Genomic DNA, 20,968 nt, shown 5'->3' on the forward strand with positions numbered 1-20,968 from the left:
GTTTGCTCAAAAAATAATTTTAAGCAAAAACTCTTAATTTTGAGTAATTTTTTTCCTAAAACAAGACAATTACTTTTGCTTGTCTAGTAAATACTTCTTGTTTTAAGAATTTGTAGATGTTTGGACTAGAAACAAGACAAAAATACTAAGTAAGAAAAGCATTTTTTTATTTATTTTTTGCCGTGAACCAATTGTACTCAGTATACAGATGCACATTATATATCTATATATATTTGTGTGTGTGTGTGTGTGTGTGTGTGTGTGTGTGTGTGTGTGTGTGTGTGTGTGTGTGTGTGTGTGTAAGAATCTTTTTAACATAAGTGAACTTCAAGGAACATATTAAAATAATAGAAAAAAAACATGTCATGACCCTTTTAAGACAAATAATTTGGGTATTGAGGAGTCTGTTCTTTAAATTGTGAATTTTGTTGTTTTAAAAGATGCTTTGAGCAGCTGTATTGTTTTAATGTTGCAACATGCATTTATATACACTTCAACGCATCTTACAGCTATCCACACCTAAGTCTAGCGCCCTCTGGTGATGATACAAAGACTCACATCCTACCATAGGAGGAACCAAAAAACAGTTACATACTTCTTGTGCATTTTCATTAATTATTTTTTCCCTATTTTATACTTATTTTAATACACCCATTCTATTGTTTTTAACTTCTTTAGCAGTTAATCTATGTTGAGGATACTAACTGTGAGCTTAACTCACAGGGTTGGGACAAGAGGGGTTTAAGGGAGGGTGGGGTTACTGAATTTGACAGGCTGTGGAGGAAGTGGCTTGGCAGCACATGCAGGTAGGGTTGACTGATTTTGGGGGGATGAGGTCCAAGTCTTCATCATCTGGGATTTCGTCCAATCGGTAGCCATCCTTCAGAAGCTGGATGTTTAAGTCTTGGTTTATTTGCTATGGCAAAGGAACATAACTAAATGGTTAGCTATCAGAAAATGTATGCAATTTTGGTAAAATTCTAATATAAACTATATATATATATATATAGTTTATATTAGAATAAACTAATATCATTTCATTTAACTTAATAATAAAATGTTAAATTTTTGGTGAACTAAACATTTAAAATTAGGGGTTATTACATGACAGGGGATTCTCTATGACATGATGCCACTTAAAATAAAATAAAAATCAAATTAAATAAAAATGAAATAATTTAATAATAAAATATTTTGGTGAACTAAACCTTTAATATATCAGGGGTTATTACATGACAGGAGATGCTGTATGATGACATGCCACTTAAAAATAAATTAAATAACAATTATGTAATAGGCTAGGCTGTCAATTTATTGTATTGGTTAAAGGAAGTGTATGTAAGATTGTGGCCAAAACTGGTACTGCAATCACTTTCAAAGTACTGCAGAGCGGTGTTTCCCCTCTCCTTCTCACCCCTGACTCGAGATTGCCAGATATGCTGCAGGATCCAGCAGCGATATTTGTAGCTGAAACTGTGGTAACTAGAGCAGATCTGGCAACCCACATGACGAAACACTACTGACTTCATGATTGGTAGATATGTGGAGGGCAGAGCTTCAGGCCAAAACACAACATGTCAACATCAACATCAGTTGAGGACTGAAACAACACCTTTTAAATGACTATCCTGGCCGGACTACTGTTGTCAGTGATATAAGTATTTGAAATTAACACGATTTCTTAATGTCTAGTAACATATCAGGGCCATTTTATGATTCATTAAAATACATTTCTTACATACAGTTCCTTTAAGGGGCTTTATTTCAGTGCATAAATACCTGGCCCCTTAGACATCTCACCTCGGCTGAGGAATATCCAGACGAAGAGTATCTGGACATATCGAAGTCATCGTCACTAAAAAAAACAACACAAAGTATACAGTCACAACAGAAAAACAGAAAGAGAGAGACAAGGAAGGACGGGTGACCTAAAGCATGACTTAATCACAAGTGCAGGCAGCTGAGGACACAGAGATCCAGCAGACAGCTGGCAACATAGAAAGCATTAAGTTAAGAGACCCATCTGTGTGAGGCGGTGCACGCTGTGCCTGATCATCTGAACTGAACAGCAACCACGCTATTACGGATGAACGCATACTGTGACACATCTCATTACAGAAGGGTGTAGGCCACACAAATGATACCGTTGATTTCAAGTGCTTTGGACTGCTGTCAACAAACATGTCTGTTTTCTTGCTTTTTTCCAACTCTCAGGGCTGGAATCCTAGACTAGACAAATCCTGGCCAGAATTAGATTGTTAAAGACAACTCCGGTGAGAAATAAAACTAGGGGTGATTAACACATGGTTAACCGAGTAGATCGTTCTGTGGGATGTGTTTTCATGAAAATCAAATGTAAAGAGTTTTATCTCTAAAAACAGATGAGTTTGCATATTGGGCACAATTTAAGTGAAATTAAATCGCTATTAATACCACTAACAAGGCTCAAAATAGCCTCACACTAACAAGGTAGCATAATGAGGGTCCCTACATGCAAATCGAAGCATTGAGAACTTTGTGTACAAACAGTTTAATAAGAAGATACTTTATAAAGACAGTGCATCACACGTTTACGGGCAGCCGCCATCTTGGAAAGCAGTCTCTATCTTGGAAAGCAGTCTCGACGAGTCGATCCACGAACGCTGTGCTAAGCGATTAACTGTGACTTGGAATCTCTCAAAGCACAGAACGCAACAGATAAAATAAATAAATAAAAATAAAAATGTAATTAGATTTCACAAACTTAATTCCTATCAGACCAGCTTACTTAGCACAGCGTTCATGGCTCGAGGGTGTTTTCCAAGATGGCACCTGACCGCAAACGCGTAATGTACTGTCTTTATAAAGCATCTTCTTTTTAAACTGTTTGTACACTTACCAAGTTCTCAATGCTTCGGTTTGCATGTAGGGACCCTCATTATGCTACCGTGTTAGTGTCAGGCTATTTTGAGCCTTGTTAGTGGTGTTAACTAGCGATTTAATTTCACTTACTCTATGCCCCATAGACAAGCGTTATAAGCTAATCTGTTTTAGAGATAAAACTCTTTACATTCGATTTTCATGAAAACGCATCCCAGAGAACGATCTACTCGGTAACCATCTGTTAATTACCCCTAGGTTCATTTCTCACCGGAGTTGTCCTTTAATGGTGATTCTGCACCAAGGCCATTACATAGTCTAGAATGCTGAAAGGGGGTGTCTAGTGCTATTTCATGCATTCTGACTTATTTACACAGTTAAAGAGTTGGATTCTTGTGCTAAACATAGCCAAAGTTTCAAAAAATTAGTTGGACATATGACAAGAGTATTTCTGTTCCATATACACTCTTTCAGGATCATAAGATTCAGTACAGCGTATCTGTCTTTTGTAAATCTGATACTCTTCGGAGATATGAAGGATGCAATACTACTCTATAGGTAATCAAGATTAACATGAGAAAAGCACTATACAAATAAATGTGATTTGAGTTTAAATTGAATATTGCACTCAAGATTCCTGGTGTTTGGAAATGCAATAGTGTGAGATACTTCTGGGAAGGGAACTAAACCAAATGATTTTGATGATTTTTGCTCAACAATATTTGAGATGCTATGCAATGAAACTGGTTCGCTGGTTAGTCTAGTTATCCAATCACTTCCACTATTGTGGCAAACTCACTTGAGTTTATTTTTTTGCTGGGCAATGAGGGATTTATTCAGTAAATATGTTTTCATTGTAGTTTATTATAGTCTTTTAGCAGATAAAAAATATTTCCACCTTAATTGAGCGCATACGTTTTTATGCAGATTTTTAGTGTATTGATCTGTATCTTTCTGTTTCCATCCAGTAATTTTTTAGGAGATATCCCAAAACTTGCATAAAAATAGGTGGTTGGAAACAAAGCTCGTGTTAAAGGTCCCTTATCATAAAAAAAAAAAATATATATATATATATATATATATATATATATATATATATATATATATATATATATATATATATATATATATATATATATATATTAGGGGTGTAAGAAAATATCGATACACGTGAATATCGCGATATTATGTTTGGCGATATTGTATCGATTCTCAAAAACGCTGTATCGATATTTATATATTTATTTATTTACATCCAAGATTCGTGGCTTTGTGTTCGGTTTAAACCACAGCCTGTATAACACCCAACCGCTAGATGGCAGTGTTATCTCAGAACGTATAACTGACACGGAGCCGGAGAAGCGCAAGGTGAAAGTGCTAGTGTTTACATTAGCAAACCCAGCTCTCAAGACGATAGAATTATTCCGCTCTTGCAGTATACAGAGCTGAAGTGTGGACTCATGTTGGCTTCAGCTATAAAGAAGCCACTAAGGAAATCGACAAGAATCATTTTGTTTGCAAAATAGGCCAAGTTATAATCTAATACTCGGGAAACACATTGAAACAGAGAGCTCGCTTAACATCCTGACGTCACCCGCGCTGCTGAGAAGTGTTTCGATAGAATGTCCTGCACGCTTTCCTCTCAGTAACAAAATAAACACACTCCAAAACTGACAGCAGTGGCAGGAGAACGAAAGATAATAGCGATGTGGATATGGATGCACCAGCTCTGCAGCTCAGTAACGTTACTTGAAACAGCACTTTATACAATAGACTGCTTTATAGAAAACAGCTTTAGGGTCCGATCACACAGAACGCGTTTTTCAGGTTCGAAAACGCGAGGCACACTGCACTCCCTTTTTTGGTCTGCGTTTTCTCATTCAAAAATGAGCAGTGCACTTTAATGTTTCTAGGCAACCCCCGAATCACCTGTACTGTCAGTCAGATCAATGTAACGGTCAACACAACGGAAGGTCCGCCGCTTCATTCATTCGATTGGACAACAGAACATAAGCGCGATGATGTTGTATGCTTTTCCGCTCAGAGTTGACTTTTTTTCCACTTCATGCGCTCGGAGCGCTCCTTCAAAAACGCGAGGCGCCCAGGGCGCATAAGCAGCGCGCATAACGCTCTCTGCCAACCGAAATCCATTCAAAAAAGGCGCCTCTCGCTGCAAAAACACGTTCTGTGTGATCGGGGCTACTGTGTTAAATATAAAACAAACAGTCATTCAGTCATGAAATGGACTGCACTTTCTGTTGTTAAATAGCCACTGCTATACTGTGAACCTTTAAAACATATACACAAAGAATCCTGCAGTCACTTTACATTTCCCTTAATTTAGAATGATACTGTATTAATTAAATAAAATACTTTGTCTCGTGTTTTAGGCTAATGGTTGTGTTCTTTATTCTTTTAAATTATAAAAAACAAAAACACACAAAAAGAAATATCGCAATATATTGCCTCTCTTACAATATCGCAATATATTGCCTCTCTTACAATATCGCAATATATTGCAATATATCGTATCGTAACCCCTGTATCGTGATACGTATTGTATCGCCAGATTCTTGGCAATACACAGCCCTAATATATATATATATATATATATATATATATATATATATATATATATATATATATATATATATATATATATAAAAACTTTCCACAGTTTTTTAAAAATACAATAATCCAATCATAAGACAATCAGGTGGACAATGTTCACATGAAAATAAATTAAGAAAAATGATGTTAATAATAAATAATCTCAGAAAATGCTACAAAAATGTATAATATGTCCACTCAAAGTGAAAGTGCTCTTTAAAGTTTAACGCATAGTGTAATAAGACTTTATAAACAATTTTGTTAATCTCTGTAATTACATTTTTCTAAAGCAAATGTTGATTCATTTTACTGAAGCTGAAGGGTCTCTCTTGGCCATCAGGAAAGCACATTAACTTTAAATCTTTTATGCTTGGCCAGTTTCTCACACCAGTCTGAAGGGCACCAGCTTTAGTAGTTTAAAATTAGCTGGTATTTTGATTAAATGTCAGGTCCTTTTCAGATGGAGATTGCTGGCTTTGCGTCTGCTAGGAAAATGACATACAGATTTAATTAGAGGATTTATTTCCATCTCATCGTTTGATACATTCTAATTCTTCCCTTCATGTGAAGCGTTCTGAAATACTCTCAAAAGATTTAAGAGGGTTTCCCAGAGAACAACAGAGTGAGGTTTTTAGTGTAAAGTGTGTCATACCTGTCAGTGTCAAGTGCTACAAGCGGCTTCTCATCTGGACTCTGGTCTAAGGAGGAATACCCTTTATTAGGTACAACCAACCTGTAATAAAAGTAGGAAAAATGGAAGAGTCTGTCAGACCAGTGAAATCAAAACCCATGTCTACACATAAACATATGAATGCATGCATATATAGGTACCTATACATATTGTTTTGATGATGATCTGCCAAGCTAGTGATTGACTGAAATGGTGATATGGGTTTTTCAATAACCATAATGTGCCAGTATCTAGAAACTACACTTTTGTTGATTGCCACTAGAGACAATTATATAATTCTATTAGATTATATATGCATATACATATACTGTAATATATATATATATATATATATATATATATATATATATATATATATATATATATATATATATATAGGGTTCATGGGAGTTTTCCCAACCATTCCACGTGTGTTTTGTGGATTTGGAGAAGGCATTCGACTGTGTTCCTCGTGGCACCCTGTGGAGGGTGCTCTGGGAGTATGGGGTCCGGGGCCCCCTGCTTAGGGCTGTTCGGTCCCTTTACAATCGGAGCAGGAGCTTGGTCCGCATTGCCGGCAGTAAGTAAAATTTGTTCCTGGTGCATGTTGGTCTCCGGCAGGGCTAGCCTTTGTCACCGGTTCTGTTCATAATTTTTATGGACAGAATTTCTAGACGGAGAGAGCTGGAGAGGGTCTGGTTTGGACAATGTGATTTCGTCACTGCTCTTAGCAGATGATGTTGTCATGTTGGCAACCTCATACCAGGACCTTCAGCATGCACTTGGACGGTTTGCAGCAGAGTATGAAGCGGATGGGATGAGAATCAGCACCTCCACGTCCAGGTTAGTGAAGAGTTCCTGCCTCAAGTGGAGGAGCTCAAGTATCTTGGGGTCTTGTTCACGAGAGAGGAAAGGATGGAACAGGACATTGACAGACGGATCGGTGCAGCATCTTCAGTAATGTGGGCGATGTACCGATCTAGTGAAGAAAGAGCTGAGCCACAAGGCGAAGCTCTCGATTCACCGGTCAATCTACGTTTCTACTCTCACCTATGGTCATGAGCTGTGTGTCATAACCGAAAGGACAAGATCCCGGATACAGGCAGCTGAAATGAGCTTTCTCCGCAGGGTGGCTGGGCTTCCTTAGAGGTAGGGGGAGAAGCTCAGTGTAGAGCCGTTGCTCCTCTACATCAAAGGAGCCAGCTGACATATCTAATAATACAATCTGAAAACATGCTTTCACTTTTTTATCCACAGGCACAACAACATTAATCTAAAATGGCCACATATCATCTGATGTATCTACCATCACTATTAGAAACCCTCAAAAATCTGAGGCAGAACCTTTTTTTTTTTTTTTGTTAGATTTTATTTTTAACTATTAACCTTTAATTTTAACATCTAATTTTTCAAAATCATTAAGCACTAGGACAAATCTGCCAAGGGAAATCAAATAAATTAGGGGCATGGCTGAGTTTAACATTATCAAACCCTGTTACCAGAGCTGGAGCATCTTTTGTTCCTTCTCTCAGTAAAAAAGGCTGAAGTTAATCTCTGGCCCGCAGGCTTTTAGCTGTGCGCAGCTAATCTTCAGGCCCAAAGCTATGCTCTAAACCAGGCCTGTGGACGGGTTCTCGCATTTGTGCTAATCCTAGCAGGGCACCAGGGACCGGTGAGATGACAGAAGCCCTCATAAGGACTGCACTAACACTAATTAACACTCACAGATTGTACAACCTTCATATAAAGCTTCTGTTTATACGATTTGATGTTGTTGCTGTTCATATTTTTGATGTACTAAACAAATCAACCATTATTATGAGGCTATACACTGAAAGAATTTCCAACAATACATGCGGTGTTTCTCATGTGCAATTATTTCTTTTGAGAACCATTTGTTGGTTGGGTAAGATATTAGTTTTAGGGTGTGCTCACACTTGGCAGGTTTGGTTTGATTAAAATAAACTCTGGTGTGATTTCTCTGTCAGTGCGGTGAACGCTGCCATCTGAACTTTTCATGGGGTCTTGGTCCACTTCCAAACAAACTCTGGTGTGGTTTGACTGAATGCAACACAGACAGTGGGGCAGTCGTGACCTGATGGTTAAAGGGTCAGACTTGTAACCCGAAGGTTACATAACAAACGCTCTTTTCCACCCTCAATACCACAAATGAGGTGAGACCCGGGCGCTGCAGCAGTATGGCTGTGTTCACTACTGTGTGTGTGCACTTGGATGGGTTAAATGCAAGCACGTCCACACGTCACTTCACTTTTGCTTTTAAATAGATCTAAAGGAGCCAAAAACAATGTCACAAGATGCAACCCTAAAAAGGACATATCTGCTTGATACTGTTAAAAGGTATATTAACCAATACATTCCAGTACAGGTGTCAGAACTGCCTTCTCCTCACAGCAGATCTTCATTTGTATGTGTAACAGAGGAATTCCTGACACCGTTTTGTCTCCTTTACACATTTCATAAGCAGTTTGAGAACTCTCAGCTGGTAAAATATACCACTATGCATCTGAGCGCATCTAGCCCAGCCAGCACATAGCATTGTTTTGGATGTTCGGTCTCAAAACGAACCAAAAGAACTGAATTACAAGTGTGAACACACCCTTTAAAAAGATATAACTCATGAAAATGAGGGTGGAGTAGTCTTACCTTGTTCTGGCCATAACATTATTTTTCTTGGGTTGCTGATTGACTGGACTACCCACAGTTCCATTCTTCACCGAGCCCTTCCTTGCGAGTTCTCGTTGTTTCTCTACCAAAAGAATGAATAAAGAACAAATTCAATTTTGAAAGCCTCCCATTAACTCGCATTGAATGTTCAGCTTTCAAAATGTAACAAACAGCGATGGAGTCATCATAATATTTGTATACGGAAATTGTGACTGGTCTTCATTCTTAGGTTATTTCCACACTAGCACGTTATTTATTTTAACATGAGTGTTTTAACATGAAAACAATTCTGTCCATACTGGCATTTTTCACTGTATTTCAATTACTAAATATTACACATACTGTATACACTTCACGACTGAAAGCGCATGTCACATCATCATTCATGCACACTGGGCATGCACATGGTGTAAACAGTTGACGACGGCTCTAATAATAGCTTGCACATGTAGGTGGCTGTAGTATTATAAAATGCAAAGAGATTAACTGCAATGGCTGCTAAAAAGGACAACAAATTCAGCAAAGCTTGCAGTTCTGTCTCCATGTTATTGTTTACACGGTCATCGAGGCTGGACTGTTACAGAGCCATTGAGAGAGCCATTGAGAGAGCTGGTCTGTTATTGTCGTGCTCCGGTAGCGTAATGGTCATATGATGGGGGTTGACAAATCAGGGAAGGATACGCAACGATTCAGAATGCAGGTAGCCACTACTAGCCACACCTGTGTTTTCAAAAGTGGTCCAAATTCGTTTTCATTCACTCCTTCAAGTGAAGTTTATTAGTGGACTATAATAGGGAATAGCGACTGAGGGTTTAGGGGCGCTTTCTTATTCGGTCTCCGTTTTGGTTCGTCTAAACTGAAATCTAACCCCAGAGATCTCAAACTACAATGGGGTCAGAAGCGTTTCCAAAAGTTTCCTCTTTTTTTTCCTCTGCGAAAAAAAATTCAGCAACTGCTGTATTTCAGGAAGCCCAAACCGAACATCTCTATACTGAAAACAGTGTAAGATACAGACATTATTACATTAATAACATTCAAATGTATTTCAAATATAAGATTCAATTAATAAACATAAAAAAGAATATAACACTATGTTTTTCCCCCCAATATAGACTACCAATAATTATTTTAATATTATGACCAATAACTGATATGAAGGCTGTTTATATTATACGTTTCACATTATATATAAATTACTTCAATTAATGAATTATTACCATTTCCACAAAGTGAAGTAGCATGCTTAGGGCCCTATCATACACCCTGTATAATGCTAACACATTTTGTGTTTAAGTGTTTTTTGCTAGTTTCAGCTCAACGTAGTTATCATTTTCACGTCTTGCACCATATTGTTTAAATAGCAAATGCATTTGCGCCCATCTGTTCCCCTGTGGGCGTGCTGGTCTGAAAACGAGGTCTGTTCAGCCGCATTGTTGGCGCGTGGCTATTTTGAGGCAACTGAAATATAAATATTTTGTTAAAGGGTCCGTTAATAATATGCGCCTATAGGCGGATCCACAATGTGTGTACACTTTGCTTTATAACACACACAGGGATGCACAGCAGCACACACACACATTTTTAAGTATGAAAAATTAAAGGATTCCTCTCTGGAGAAGCGTTCAGTCTTTCCACTTGCAAATTCCACCACTGCGTGAGCACAACTGGCTTTTAAAGGGAATGGGAGATGAGACACTAATTACGCCCAAATCACACCCATGACTTATTAGGTGACTAAGTACAATAGGACCATGTGCATGGCGACCATTTTTCCCTTTGCTTTACTAGCAATAGTGGCTTTGGACACGCCCTAAGTAAGTGTACCCGCGCCATTCGCTTCAGATCATGCACTCAAAATAGGGCCCTTAAAGGAAGTGTATGTAAGATTGTGGCCAAAACTGGTACTGCAATCACTTACACATGACTGTAGAGCAGTGTATCCCCTCTCCTTCTCCCCCCTGACTAGAGGTTGCCAGATATGCTGCAGTATCAGCAGGAATGTTTGTAGCTACAGCTGTGGTAACTAGAGCAGATCTGGCAACCCGCATGCCGAAACACGACTGACTTCGTGATTGGTAGATAGGTGGAGGGCGGAGCTTCAGGCCAAAACACAACATGTCAACATCAACATCAGTTGAGGACTGAAACAACACCTTTTAAATGTCAATATCCTGGCCGGACTACTGTTGTCAGTGATAAAAGTATTTTAAATTAACATGATTTCTTAATGTCTATTGACATATCAGGGCCATTTTATGATTAATTGAAATATATTTATTACATACAGTTCCTTTAAAGTTAAATTAGGCATTCAAACTTTTTTTTTTAACTCAACAGATGGATATTTTCCCCAAATTACACAGAAATCAATTTTATATGTTTAATATTTTCTTGTAAAAATGGAAAGCCCAAAAAAGCAGCACAATTTTTTTAAGACTGCAGTAACATTCTCTATGGGGGAAAAAAAAATCAGACTTTAAGACTCATTACACTTCTGCTTATCGAAAACCATGGCCATCTATTTCACACGCTGCTTCTTAACTCTCGCTCCAAACCATTTGCTTCACAATCACAGTATCAGCGGGAAAATCAATACACTCGTTTTTACACTCAAATGGACAAATTACACTGGTGACGATATGGTGTCTCAGTCAGATCAATGGCTATATGAGAAAGTGCCTAACCTATCTTCACTTGCAGCGGGGAGGGCTTGTAGTTAATAGCGACTGACTCGGGTTCTCTCGTTCCTGTTTCACCCTCTAAAGTTGACGTTGCGGCAGGATCCTGGAGACAAAAAACACAATCATACACAATCAGATGAAACACTACTTCCCCAAGGGGAGATGCAAGTGATTAACAATGTGCAAAATGACATATTTCCAACATCAACTGATTGACAAATGGATTTTGAGGAAACGTTTTCAATATTTTCAATATATATTTCATTGTAAATATAAATTCCATTCCAACCATGCCCAGTGTACTGTTAAAAAACAGAGAGCAAAAATCGGATTGGTTGTAAATGATGGTATCTGGTGAGGCAGAGGGTGTATAAAAGGTGTTGATTCTATTAGTAAAATAACACGAGTCAGCAAAATGTCACCATGCTCTCGCTGGAACGACAGCAGGGTTATTTTAATGCATCTCTCTCAAAACGTCTCAGATTTGCTTTCGCAGCTGTGTTCCAGCGACTTATTGATTATTAGACCAGATATATGTAGGGCCTGTGCCGTTAAAAACTCCCAATGTACTGTGTAAACAGCTAACAGATTCATTAAACAATCATGAATAAATCTGGCTTCTACCATTATATATATATATGTTTAAAATAAAGAAATGCATCAAGGTATACTTAAAAAGTTACATCTAAAGGAAATGGATACTCAGGACATTCATTGCTTTTATTTTTAAATAATTTTGTGACTTTAAATGGATGCTCTGTACTTGGAAAATACATGTACAGTAATTTAACCTGTCCTCTGCATTTATACATTTCAAGTGAAAAGCAGAGATCTGTAACATATAAAACAATACAAAAAGTACATCTTTGATTATATTTTCCATAAACTGCCTATTAAAGTAGTGTCCTCACTTTGCTCGCACTTTGTCAACTCCATCAGGATTTTTTTATCATTCTAAAATCAGGCAATGTCATGGACATTTTTAACTCCAAGGACCCCTTTTGTATTTCCTGCTCAGTGTGGATTTCACGTGTAGGACACATACCCTGTCCAAATAGCCACACTTGCAGTCTTTGCACTTGACCACTTGTCCACTTACATGACGTATTTCCTGTATTTGGCCCAAGTGTTGACTTCAATGTGTATAACTTTTGATTACCCGATAGGACACACTTGTGTTGCAAAAAATGCAAGTGTTTACAGAGCTTTTTTGCATTTTGAAATTAAGTCTTGCGCACTTACTTACTTTCACATGCACACGCTCTCAAGTGCAATAGTCCTAAAAGTTTTATATTGATTTATATTTTATACAAATAATGTTAAAGGTCCCATTCTTTGCGATTCCATCTTTCAAACTTTAGTTAGTGTGTAATGTTGCTGTTAGTGCATAAATAATACCTGTAAAATTATAAAGCTCAAAGTTCAATGCCAAGCGAGATATTTTATTTAACAGAAGTTCCCTTTCAAAGCCTACAGCGAACGGTCGGTTTGGACTACACCTCTGCACTTCCTGCTTTAATGACACAACTAAAACCGTTTGTTGACGAACCCTCCGCCCACAAGAACACGCAAATTCGGGGGCGTTGTCCTTTTGCTCTCGCAGGTCGAGAATAGGAAGCGTTGTTTTTGTAGAGTGTGTTTGTCGCCATGCCATTGAAACGCTGTTATTTTCATCCCAGAGTTAAATCACCTTTGTTTGGCCTTCCCACGGACGCTGTACGTAGAGATCGTGGCTACAGTTCATGGTTAACTCGGTTCTGGAAAATTATAATCACAATTTAAAACTATGTGCAGCACATTTTGCTGAGGACTGCTTCCTCAATCTCAATCAGTTTAATGCCGGATTTGCAGAAAGATTATTCTTAAAAGATGACACAGTTCCCTCTTTGTCTGGAGAAGGCGTTGTTTATGAACCACAACCGGTAAGTGTATTTTATTATTTAAGTTAGTCCGTTTAACAGTTTATGTAACTCATGACACAAAGTGCAACGCTGTTATTGTTAACTAACGTTAGATGGTAATTGAAACTAATCCGAAAAACGTAGTATATAAAAGTGTAGTAATTCATTCAGACACCATCGATTGTTGGTGTTTGTAATGATCAGTTTAAACTACTGAATAGACAGCTTACCATTCTGAGACATCCAGTAAAAGTCTTTCCTGAGCAGGTTGTAATCGATCCTCTTCGATATTCTCCGGGTCTGATTCCGACTCAAATTGATAAGGCAATATAGACATTTTTGCAATAACATTGAGCGCGCGTATTGTATCTACCCGTTATGATAAGAGGCGGGACCTTTCCGGGCAACGTGCTAAGCTGCTGTCCAATCACAGCGCGGGAAGCGCTGGCCCAATCAGAACTCGTTACGTATTTCTGAAGGAGGGACTTCATAGAACAAGGAAATCATCAGGCAGTTTTTAGGACAGAGGAAACACCGGCATACAGATAAGTCAATTGTGTGAAAAATACTGTGTTTTTTTACATGCGAAACATAAACTCATGTTATATTGCACACTGTAAACATAATCAAAGCTTCGAAAACACGCGAAGAATGGGACCTTTAAAGTCTCTGCAGTCACAGCTTTAACATGCCAACTCTGTCATCACGGTGTGAAAGTTTGTGTAAATAGTTGTGGGATAAATCTTGCCATTTTTAATGTTTATTAAAAGGATAGTTCACCCAAAAATCAGGGCATACAAGATGTAGGTGTGTCTGTTTCTTCAGTAGAACACAAATGAAGATTTTTAACACAAACCGCTGCTGTATAATGCATGTCAATAGGGTGTTTTCTATGAGAGTCACTATAAGAGTAAAAAACACACAGACATACAAATCGATATTAAACCCTGTAGCTCGTGATGATACATTGATGTCTTAAGAGACAAAACAGTCGGTTTCTGTGAGAAACCAAACAGTATTTGTGTTTTTTTTTTTTTTTTTTTACCTCATATCAGATGAATCTCATCTAGTATTTCCAAAGCCATTACTTCCGTAGAGTAAGCTCAAAAACCCGGTGCGATCATAGATATATATTTACATGACTCATTTGTTCCGATACGCGCAGCCACTAATGAGTAATCTCTATATATATATCTATGATTGCGACAGGTTTTTGACCTTACTTGACGGAAGTAATGATGCTGGAGAATGAGATTCATCTGATATGAGGTAAACAAAATAACACAAATACTGTTGTGTCTTAAGACATCAATGTGTCGTCACGAGCTGCAGGGTTTAATATGGATTCGCATGTCTGTGTGTTTTTTACTCTGACTTTCATAGAAAACACCCCATTGACATGCAAAGGTTGGAGTTAAGAATCTCTACTGAAGAAACAAACACACCTACATCTTGGATGCCCTGGGGGTAAGCAGATAAACATCACATTTTGGGTGAACTATCCCTTTAAGACAGTTACATCTGAGACAAAAAAAACGAAAATGTGGTGGTTAGTTGGAAAATATTCAGTTTTGTCAACTCAGTCAGGTTTTATGTCTGACAGAGTTGATTTGTAAGTGAGTCTGACTGATGGATGGATATATCTTACCATCTTAATGTACAATGTTAAAATTACAAGCCTTCATTACGACTCAAACAGCCAAACCCTCCCATTTCCACAGCCTCTTTTCTGCACAGCTGCTCGGTTGAGAGACGGATGAAATGTAGGGAGATTCTAGCTGTCATAGTAACCGACTGGTACTTCCTGCATAGCTGGATTGCATGACACACCAGACATGTTTTGTTGCTTGAGCTTTTTAATATGTAGGGTCCGAATGCTCTGTGACATCACCAGGGACTGGGAGAAACAGAACAGAGGGAGCTTGTTGGAGGGAATGTTGAGAGCACACCCAAAACGCCTCTGCCAACAGAGTGCCTATTGTGACCTCAAAAAGCCTGCCTTCGTTGGATGTGGCCCATGTGGACACTTGAGACTCTTTGGGCCATCATCATGTATTTTGAATTCAACGTAGTTACAATTTACATAAATATATGCATTAGACAATTTTAAATACTACAATTACTAAAAGAAAGGCTATAAAGAAATAGAAATTAAAACTAAACCGAAAATATAAAAATAAGCTAATTAAAATGTTATCAATACATACATAAATAATACTAAAATAACACTATTTCTGCCCCTTTGAAGGGGTCATTGGATGTTAAAGAAGCCATATCATAAAGAAATCCATTTGCTTACCAAACATGAAGGAGGAAGCAGCCTTGTTGTTGAAGGAAACCTCTTTGCCCACTGGCTCAGCGGTGGCATAGTGCCAGCTGTAGGCCTGGCAGGGTTCTCACAAACCCTTTAAGCTCAGCACCAGCTAAAGAGACCAGCGGGGGGTTGTGGGTAAAAGCACAGCAGGATACCATCAAGCTCCTGAAGCATCTAATCATATGCTGTATATAAAGTACATTGCCATTCATCTCGATCTGAAGCTATTGCTGGGCCACTATATGATTTTCATTTTGTTCTAGCATCAGAATACAACACCTTCAAAGAAAGGTCAACGTAAAAAATAAAAATAAAAAAAACATTGGACTTTGTGGTCTAATAGGACTCTGTTGAGGAAGCCGATGTATCGAACAGTATCCAGACAGCGTTTGTTAGACTAGACACATGCTACGTAAAACTCGGAGGAATAACACCAAGCACAATATCAAAGTTGTGCATATTCCAGAACTGACTACATGTACAACTGGCCGTGAAATTTATGCAACTTCTAGAAAAAACCAAGAGGACTAATGCTTCAGAGCACTACAGAGACATATCTGATGCAACCCTAATCTCCGTTCTCATGGTTTAAAGCTGATTTTAGTTGTCGCGAGATTACAGTGATCAGAAATCTATATAAATGATCAGCATTGAAACCATTGATGAACCAGATTAATGCAAGACTCACAAATCAATAGAAAGTCATCAAAAACAAGATTGCAGTTAAACTATGGCGAATCCCCGGAAACACTACACGGGTAGGTCTTGTGTTAAATAAATCTCTCACAAGGACTAGCGTTTGTTTTCAAGGACTTTAACATGGGTGTCAATGAGAGAAGGTCAAAATTTATCCAGGAAAATTAATGATATTATGATCTGAAGACCTTTATGCTCTCTCTGACCCCATGCCATGTCAATATGGCATTTTGGTGATGCAGGTTGATGAAGGAGATGAAGATGAGCGAATGCTGACATAGCTGAAGTGGTTAAAAGGATTGGTGGGATTATATGACAAGATGTACTAGGGGCCAATCACAGCAAAGCATGATCCATAAGGTGACTAACAGTTGCTGGTGGTTGTAATGTCCTATAGCATAGAACGGATAAACAAATGAATCAAAAATGAATGCAATACATTTCCCACTCATTAAAAGAGATAGTCCACCCAAACATGAACATTTCAAACTGTATGTCGTCTGTGGCACATGAAAGATGATATTTTAAAGAATTTAGGTAACCGTTTCCATTCCCAAGACAATGAACATTCTTCAAAATATCTTCTTGTGTGCTCTGCAGAAAAAAGAAAGTCATACGGATTTTGAACAGCATATGGGTGAATAAATGATGACAGTTTTCTCTTTTTTGTATAGACTATCCCTGTTAGTTTGACAGAAATGTTGTTCTATGACTAACAAAAGATGCTGATCCAGGAAAATGCCCTGCTTGGCAAAATCATAGTCCCTGCAAACCAGCAAGGCCTGTGGAAGCTTACTGTTATTACTGACCTCCTTTTACCTAAATGGCATTCTAAAATTAAAAATGAGTGCTTCTTGTTTTTTCTACTCATTTATGAGGCCTAATAGAATGCACCCCCTTATCTGTTTAGAAAAGACATCTTTATAAAAAAAATATTACAAAAAAGTGTGATGATTACAACAAATCAGAAAGAAATTAACTTAAAATAAAGAATAAGCATTCTTCTTTGAAAAGCAGGTGCCATATTGTAGTTGGCCTGTCCTTTTCTGTCCACAGGGGAATGAATTAGCATTAGAAAGCACAGTTTGTTGTATAGGCTAACAGCTGGGTCTTCTGCAATTTGGGAATAGTGAGGCAGCGCTGAAAAAAATAATGACAATATCACTCCAGGCCATATCTCACCAATCCAGCGTATTCTAATGTGCGCATTTCAGTCCATCCAGAAAATACAGGCTACTAACTGAATGAAAACATACTTACTTCACTGGAAATCAATGCGTTCACAAAAGCTCTAAAAACAAATAATTAATTCAAGAAATGCAAGATGTGTCTGCTACTGTGTGAACAGGCAGACGTGAGCAAATCTGTTCAGGCTTGTATTGTTTGTGATTATCATCGTTTCTACAGAATTGTGTTTAACTAATTATTTTTAATGCTGTATACATAAAGGGTTAGTTCACCCAAAAATTTAAAATCTGTCCTTAATTTCTCACCATCATGTCGTTCCATCCAAACCCGAAAATCACCCAAATCTTCAGAACACAAATAAATTTTTTATTTTTATTTTTAAGTAAACTCAAGCTCTCTGACCCTTTCAATTGCCAGAAAAGACATTGTTAAAATGTTGCATAATATGCTCAATAAACAAACAAAAATAACTACTTTATTCAGCAATTTATTCTCATCTGTGTCAGACTCATACGCAGTTTACGTTGGCGAGCTCCTGCGTCAGCATCACACACATGCGTTGTGCTCACGTGAACAGCATCGGCCAATGGCAAGCCGGTGTTCTGGTGTGCAATTTGAAAGCAATGCACAGTTTACTATGTCAACAACTCCCTATAAATTTAACTAAACACTTATTTAGTTAATGTGTAAACGTTACTTTTGTGTTACTTTTCCTCACCTGGACTTGCTTGTTGTATAATATTAAAAAAAACTAAAGTTGTTTTTGGCAAATGTAAAGGCCCTTGACCTTTCCTTTTCACACCAAAAGTTAAATGATGCGGGAGAAGAAAGTTCAACACTCTTCAGCAATAAAAACAACATTTGCTTATTAGTATGGTTGAACTGGATAATCAAAGGTCAGCAGCAAAACACTGAGACAGTAAGATTAATTACGAAACGTATATTTGTGTTATTATTTAACAAACATATTTATCTACTGCAGGTTTGCATAATATATAACAGTTCATGTATCTGACCGCAAGAGATTCATTTGAATCAAACCGACTTTACTGGTCCAATTCAAGTGAGTCGGATTGAACATCCGATTCGTCACCAAACCGCGCAGAGCGCTTCAATTAAAAGAATCGATTCAAAAGAACAATACGTTCACGAATTGGACATCGCTAATTACGAACCGGCATTCCTGTCAGATAAAACAATATCATAGACATAGAACTTATATGTAGGATAATTTATTTTGTCTTATTAAAGTCTGGGACATTCCGCATATATTCTGTTTGACTGAGTCAATGCCAACACTATAACAGCTGGCATAGTATTATCAACTGCATATTTCGGTTTTGTCTAAATAACGATGCGTCAGATGACATCTGGTAACGCACCGGAGTTTGTGGGATATGTTAAGTTAGATAATACAGAATTACTGTCTTTACACTCAGTGTCATTTAGCACGACATGTACACAGTGTTATTCTCCATGTAGTGAGAGTGACACTTACCAGCAGCTTTATCTCTGGATTTACTGGTGGCACTTGAAATCTGTCAATTTCTTCCATCATATTGATAAAACGTCAGTCTTGTAAAGTGAAGCACAAATGCTTAAGGCGATATCCAAATTGACACCCGCATTTATTCACTCTCTGGGTTGGTTCAAAGATGCCGAGCTCACCAGCATCATCTCTAGTTGTTTTCCGCTATCTGGACGTTACCAGTCAGGGGTGACTCAACAGCAACATTTGACTTCCGGGTCCGGCACCCCTCCCATACTGACGAGGAGCTGAATAACTAATGAGCACGAGCTAGAGATTCGAATCAATTTTCTTCAAAAAAAGATATCGATATAAACTTTTCTTTGTGTAAACAGCACCTAGAGACTAGTGCATTTATTTTGGCTTTGTCATTACTCTAAATTGCTGTAGAAAGATTTCCCCTGTTTTTTGTCATTGAGAACACTTTGAGAAAATGTTTTGTTTGGAATTGTTAATTAAAATAAATATAATGTATTAAATATACTTAAAAAAATATATATATATATACTTAAACTTTTTTATTTTGTTAACAAAACTGTGCATACATGTATATGTTCCGCTCAGAGACCACTTTTTTATGTTTTGCTTCCTGAACGTACAACATTATTTTGGGATTATCTTTAACTGTAACACGAAGGCTTAAAAAACTATTTCAACTTTTCCTTTGTGATCTATTCTGATTAGTATACCCCTGTCATGTACCCTACCTTTTTTCTTTTCTTTTGTTGTTGTTGTTTATTTGTTTATTTGTTCTACATTGTGACTGCTTCCTTCTTTGTTTATATAATACTGTCCCCATTTTTTTTATTTGAGTCAAGCAAACCATCTATAATGTATTTATTATATAATATTTACAATATATAATGTGTTTATTTTTGATTCATTTGTTTATCCGTTCTATGCTATAGGACATTACAACCAGCAGCAACTGTTAGTCACCTTATGGACCATTCTTTGCTGTGATTGGCCCCAAGTATCTTGTCATATAATCCCACCAATCCTTTTTAACCACTTCAGCTATGTCAGCATTCGCTCATCTTCATCTCCTTCATCAACCTGCATCACCAAAATGCCATATTGGCATCATGGCATTTGGTCAGAGAGGGTAGTCTTCAGAACCATTAGAATCCACCAATAGATTAATTTGCAGGTCAAAACAACACAGAAAACCATTGTCTTAATGGCAAAAGAAACATAACAATTGTGCAAAAATTGGTATCATAATAAAATGAATACTTAGGCAACAAGGGCTAAAATATCCATATAGTTTATTGTTATTTATACATTTAATGTTTTGTTTTCTTGTGTTGAATATTATGGATTTGTATTTAATTTTTTATTTTTTTATTGTGCGTCAGTAAATGGGAACGATGTTGTTGATATTAACGAAACTTTGAAAGACAAGTGTGAAAAAAGTGCGTATCGCTATCACCATCTTGCGTTTTAAGCAGGATTTCCTCTTTGGTCAAATTACGCCTTTGAGTGACTTTTATTTTGAAGCAATCTTCTCCACAAAGTCAAATTCTGTTTAGTCTGCAGCAAGCCTTGATTCATGACAAAGATGTGACATGAGCATTATTAATATTGTGGAAAACATTATATAGTCGAAACAAAAACAACAACAACACTAAACAATACCAAGATTTTTTTTTTTTTACATTTTGATGTTTTACTGTGAATGTTGACTTTAAAATGAATTGATTTTGCTATTAACATTCATTTAATAAATTATATTCCTTCAATTTAATCACGTTCCTTCAATATAAAACAATACTAATCAGCTTTCATTTTACACATAGAAATAAAATTAAATAGATAATCGATATAAAACGTTAA

At 37.3% G+C, this 20,968-nt stretch overlaps 1 protein-coding gene across 1 annotated transcript; it reads right to left on the minus strand.

Annotated features, from left to right (window-relative positions):
• Positions 1–264: 264 nt before the first annotated feature.
• Positions 265–19,320, minus strand: fam219aa (family with sequence similarity 219 member Aa). Its single transcript, XM_067423419.1, has 6 exons — positions 19,103–19,320; positions 11,509–11,608; positions 8,804–8,906; positions 6,122–6,202; positions 1,801–1,855; positions 265–916 (listed from the first exon to the last, which is right to left on the minus strand). Exons 1-6 carry the CDS (start codon positions 19,160–19,162, stop codon positions 758–760), a joined length of 558 nt encoding a protein of 185 aa, XP_067279520.1. The 5' UTR covers positions 19,163–19,320; the 3' UTR covers positions 265–757.
• Positions 19,321–20,968: the final 1,648 nt, after the last annotated feature.

This window comes from Pseudorasbora parva, chromosome 18 (genome assembly GCF_024679245.1).
Source record: "Pseudorasbora parva isolate DD20220531a chromosome 18, ASM2467924v1, whole genome shotgun sequence".
Lineage (NCBI taxonomy): Eukaryota > Metazoa > Chordata > Actinopteri > Cypriniformes > Gobionidae > Pseudorasbora > Pseudorasbora parva.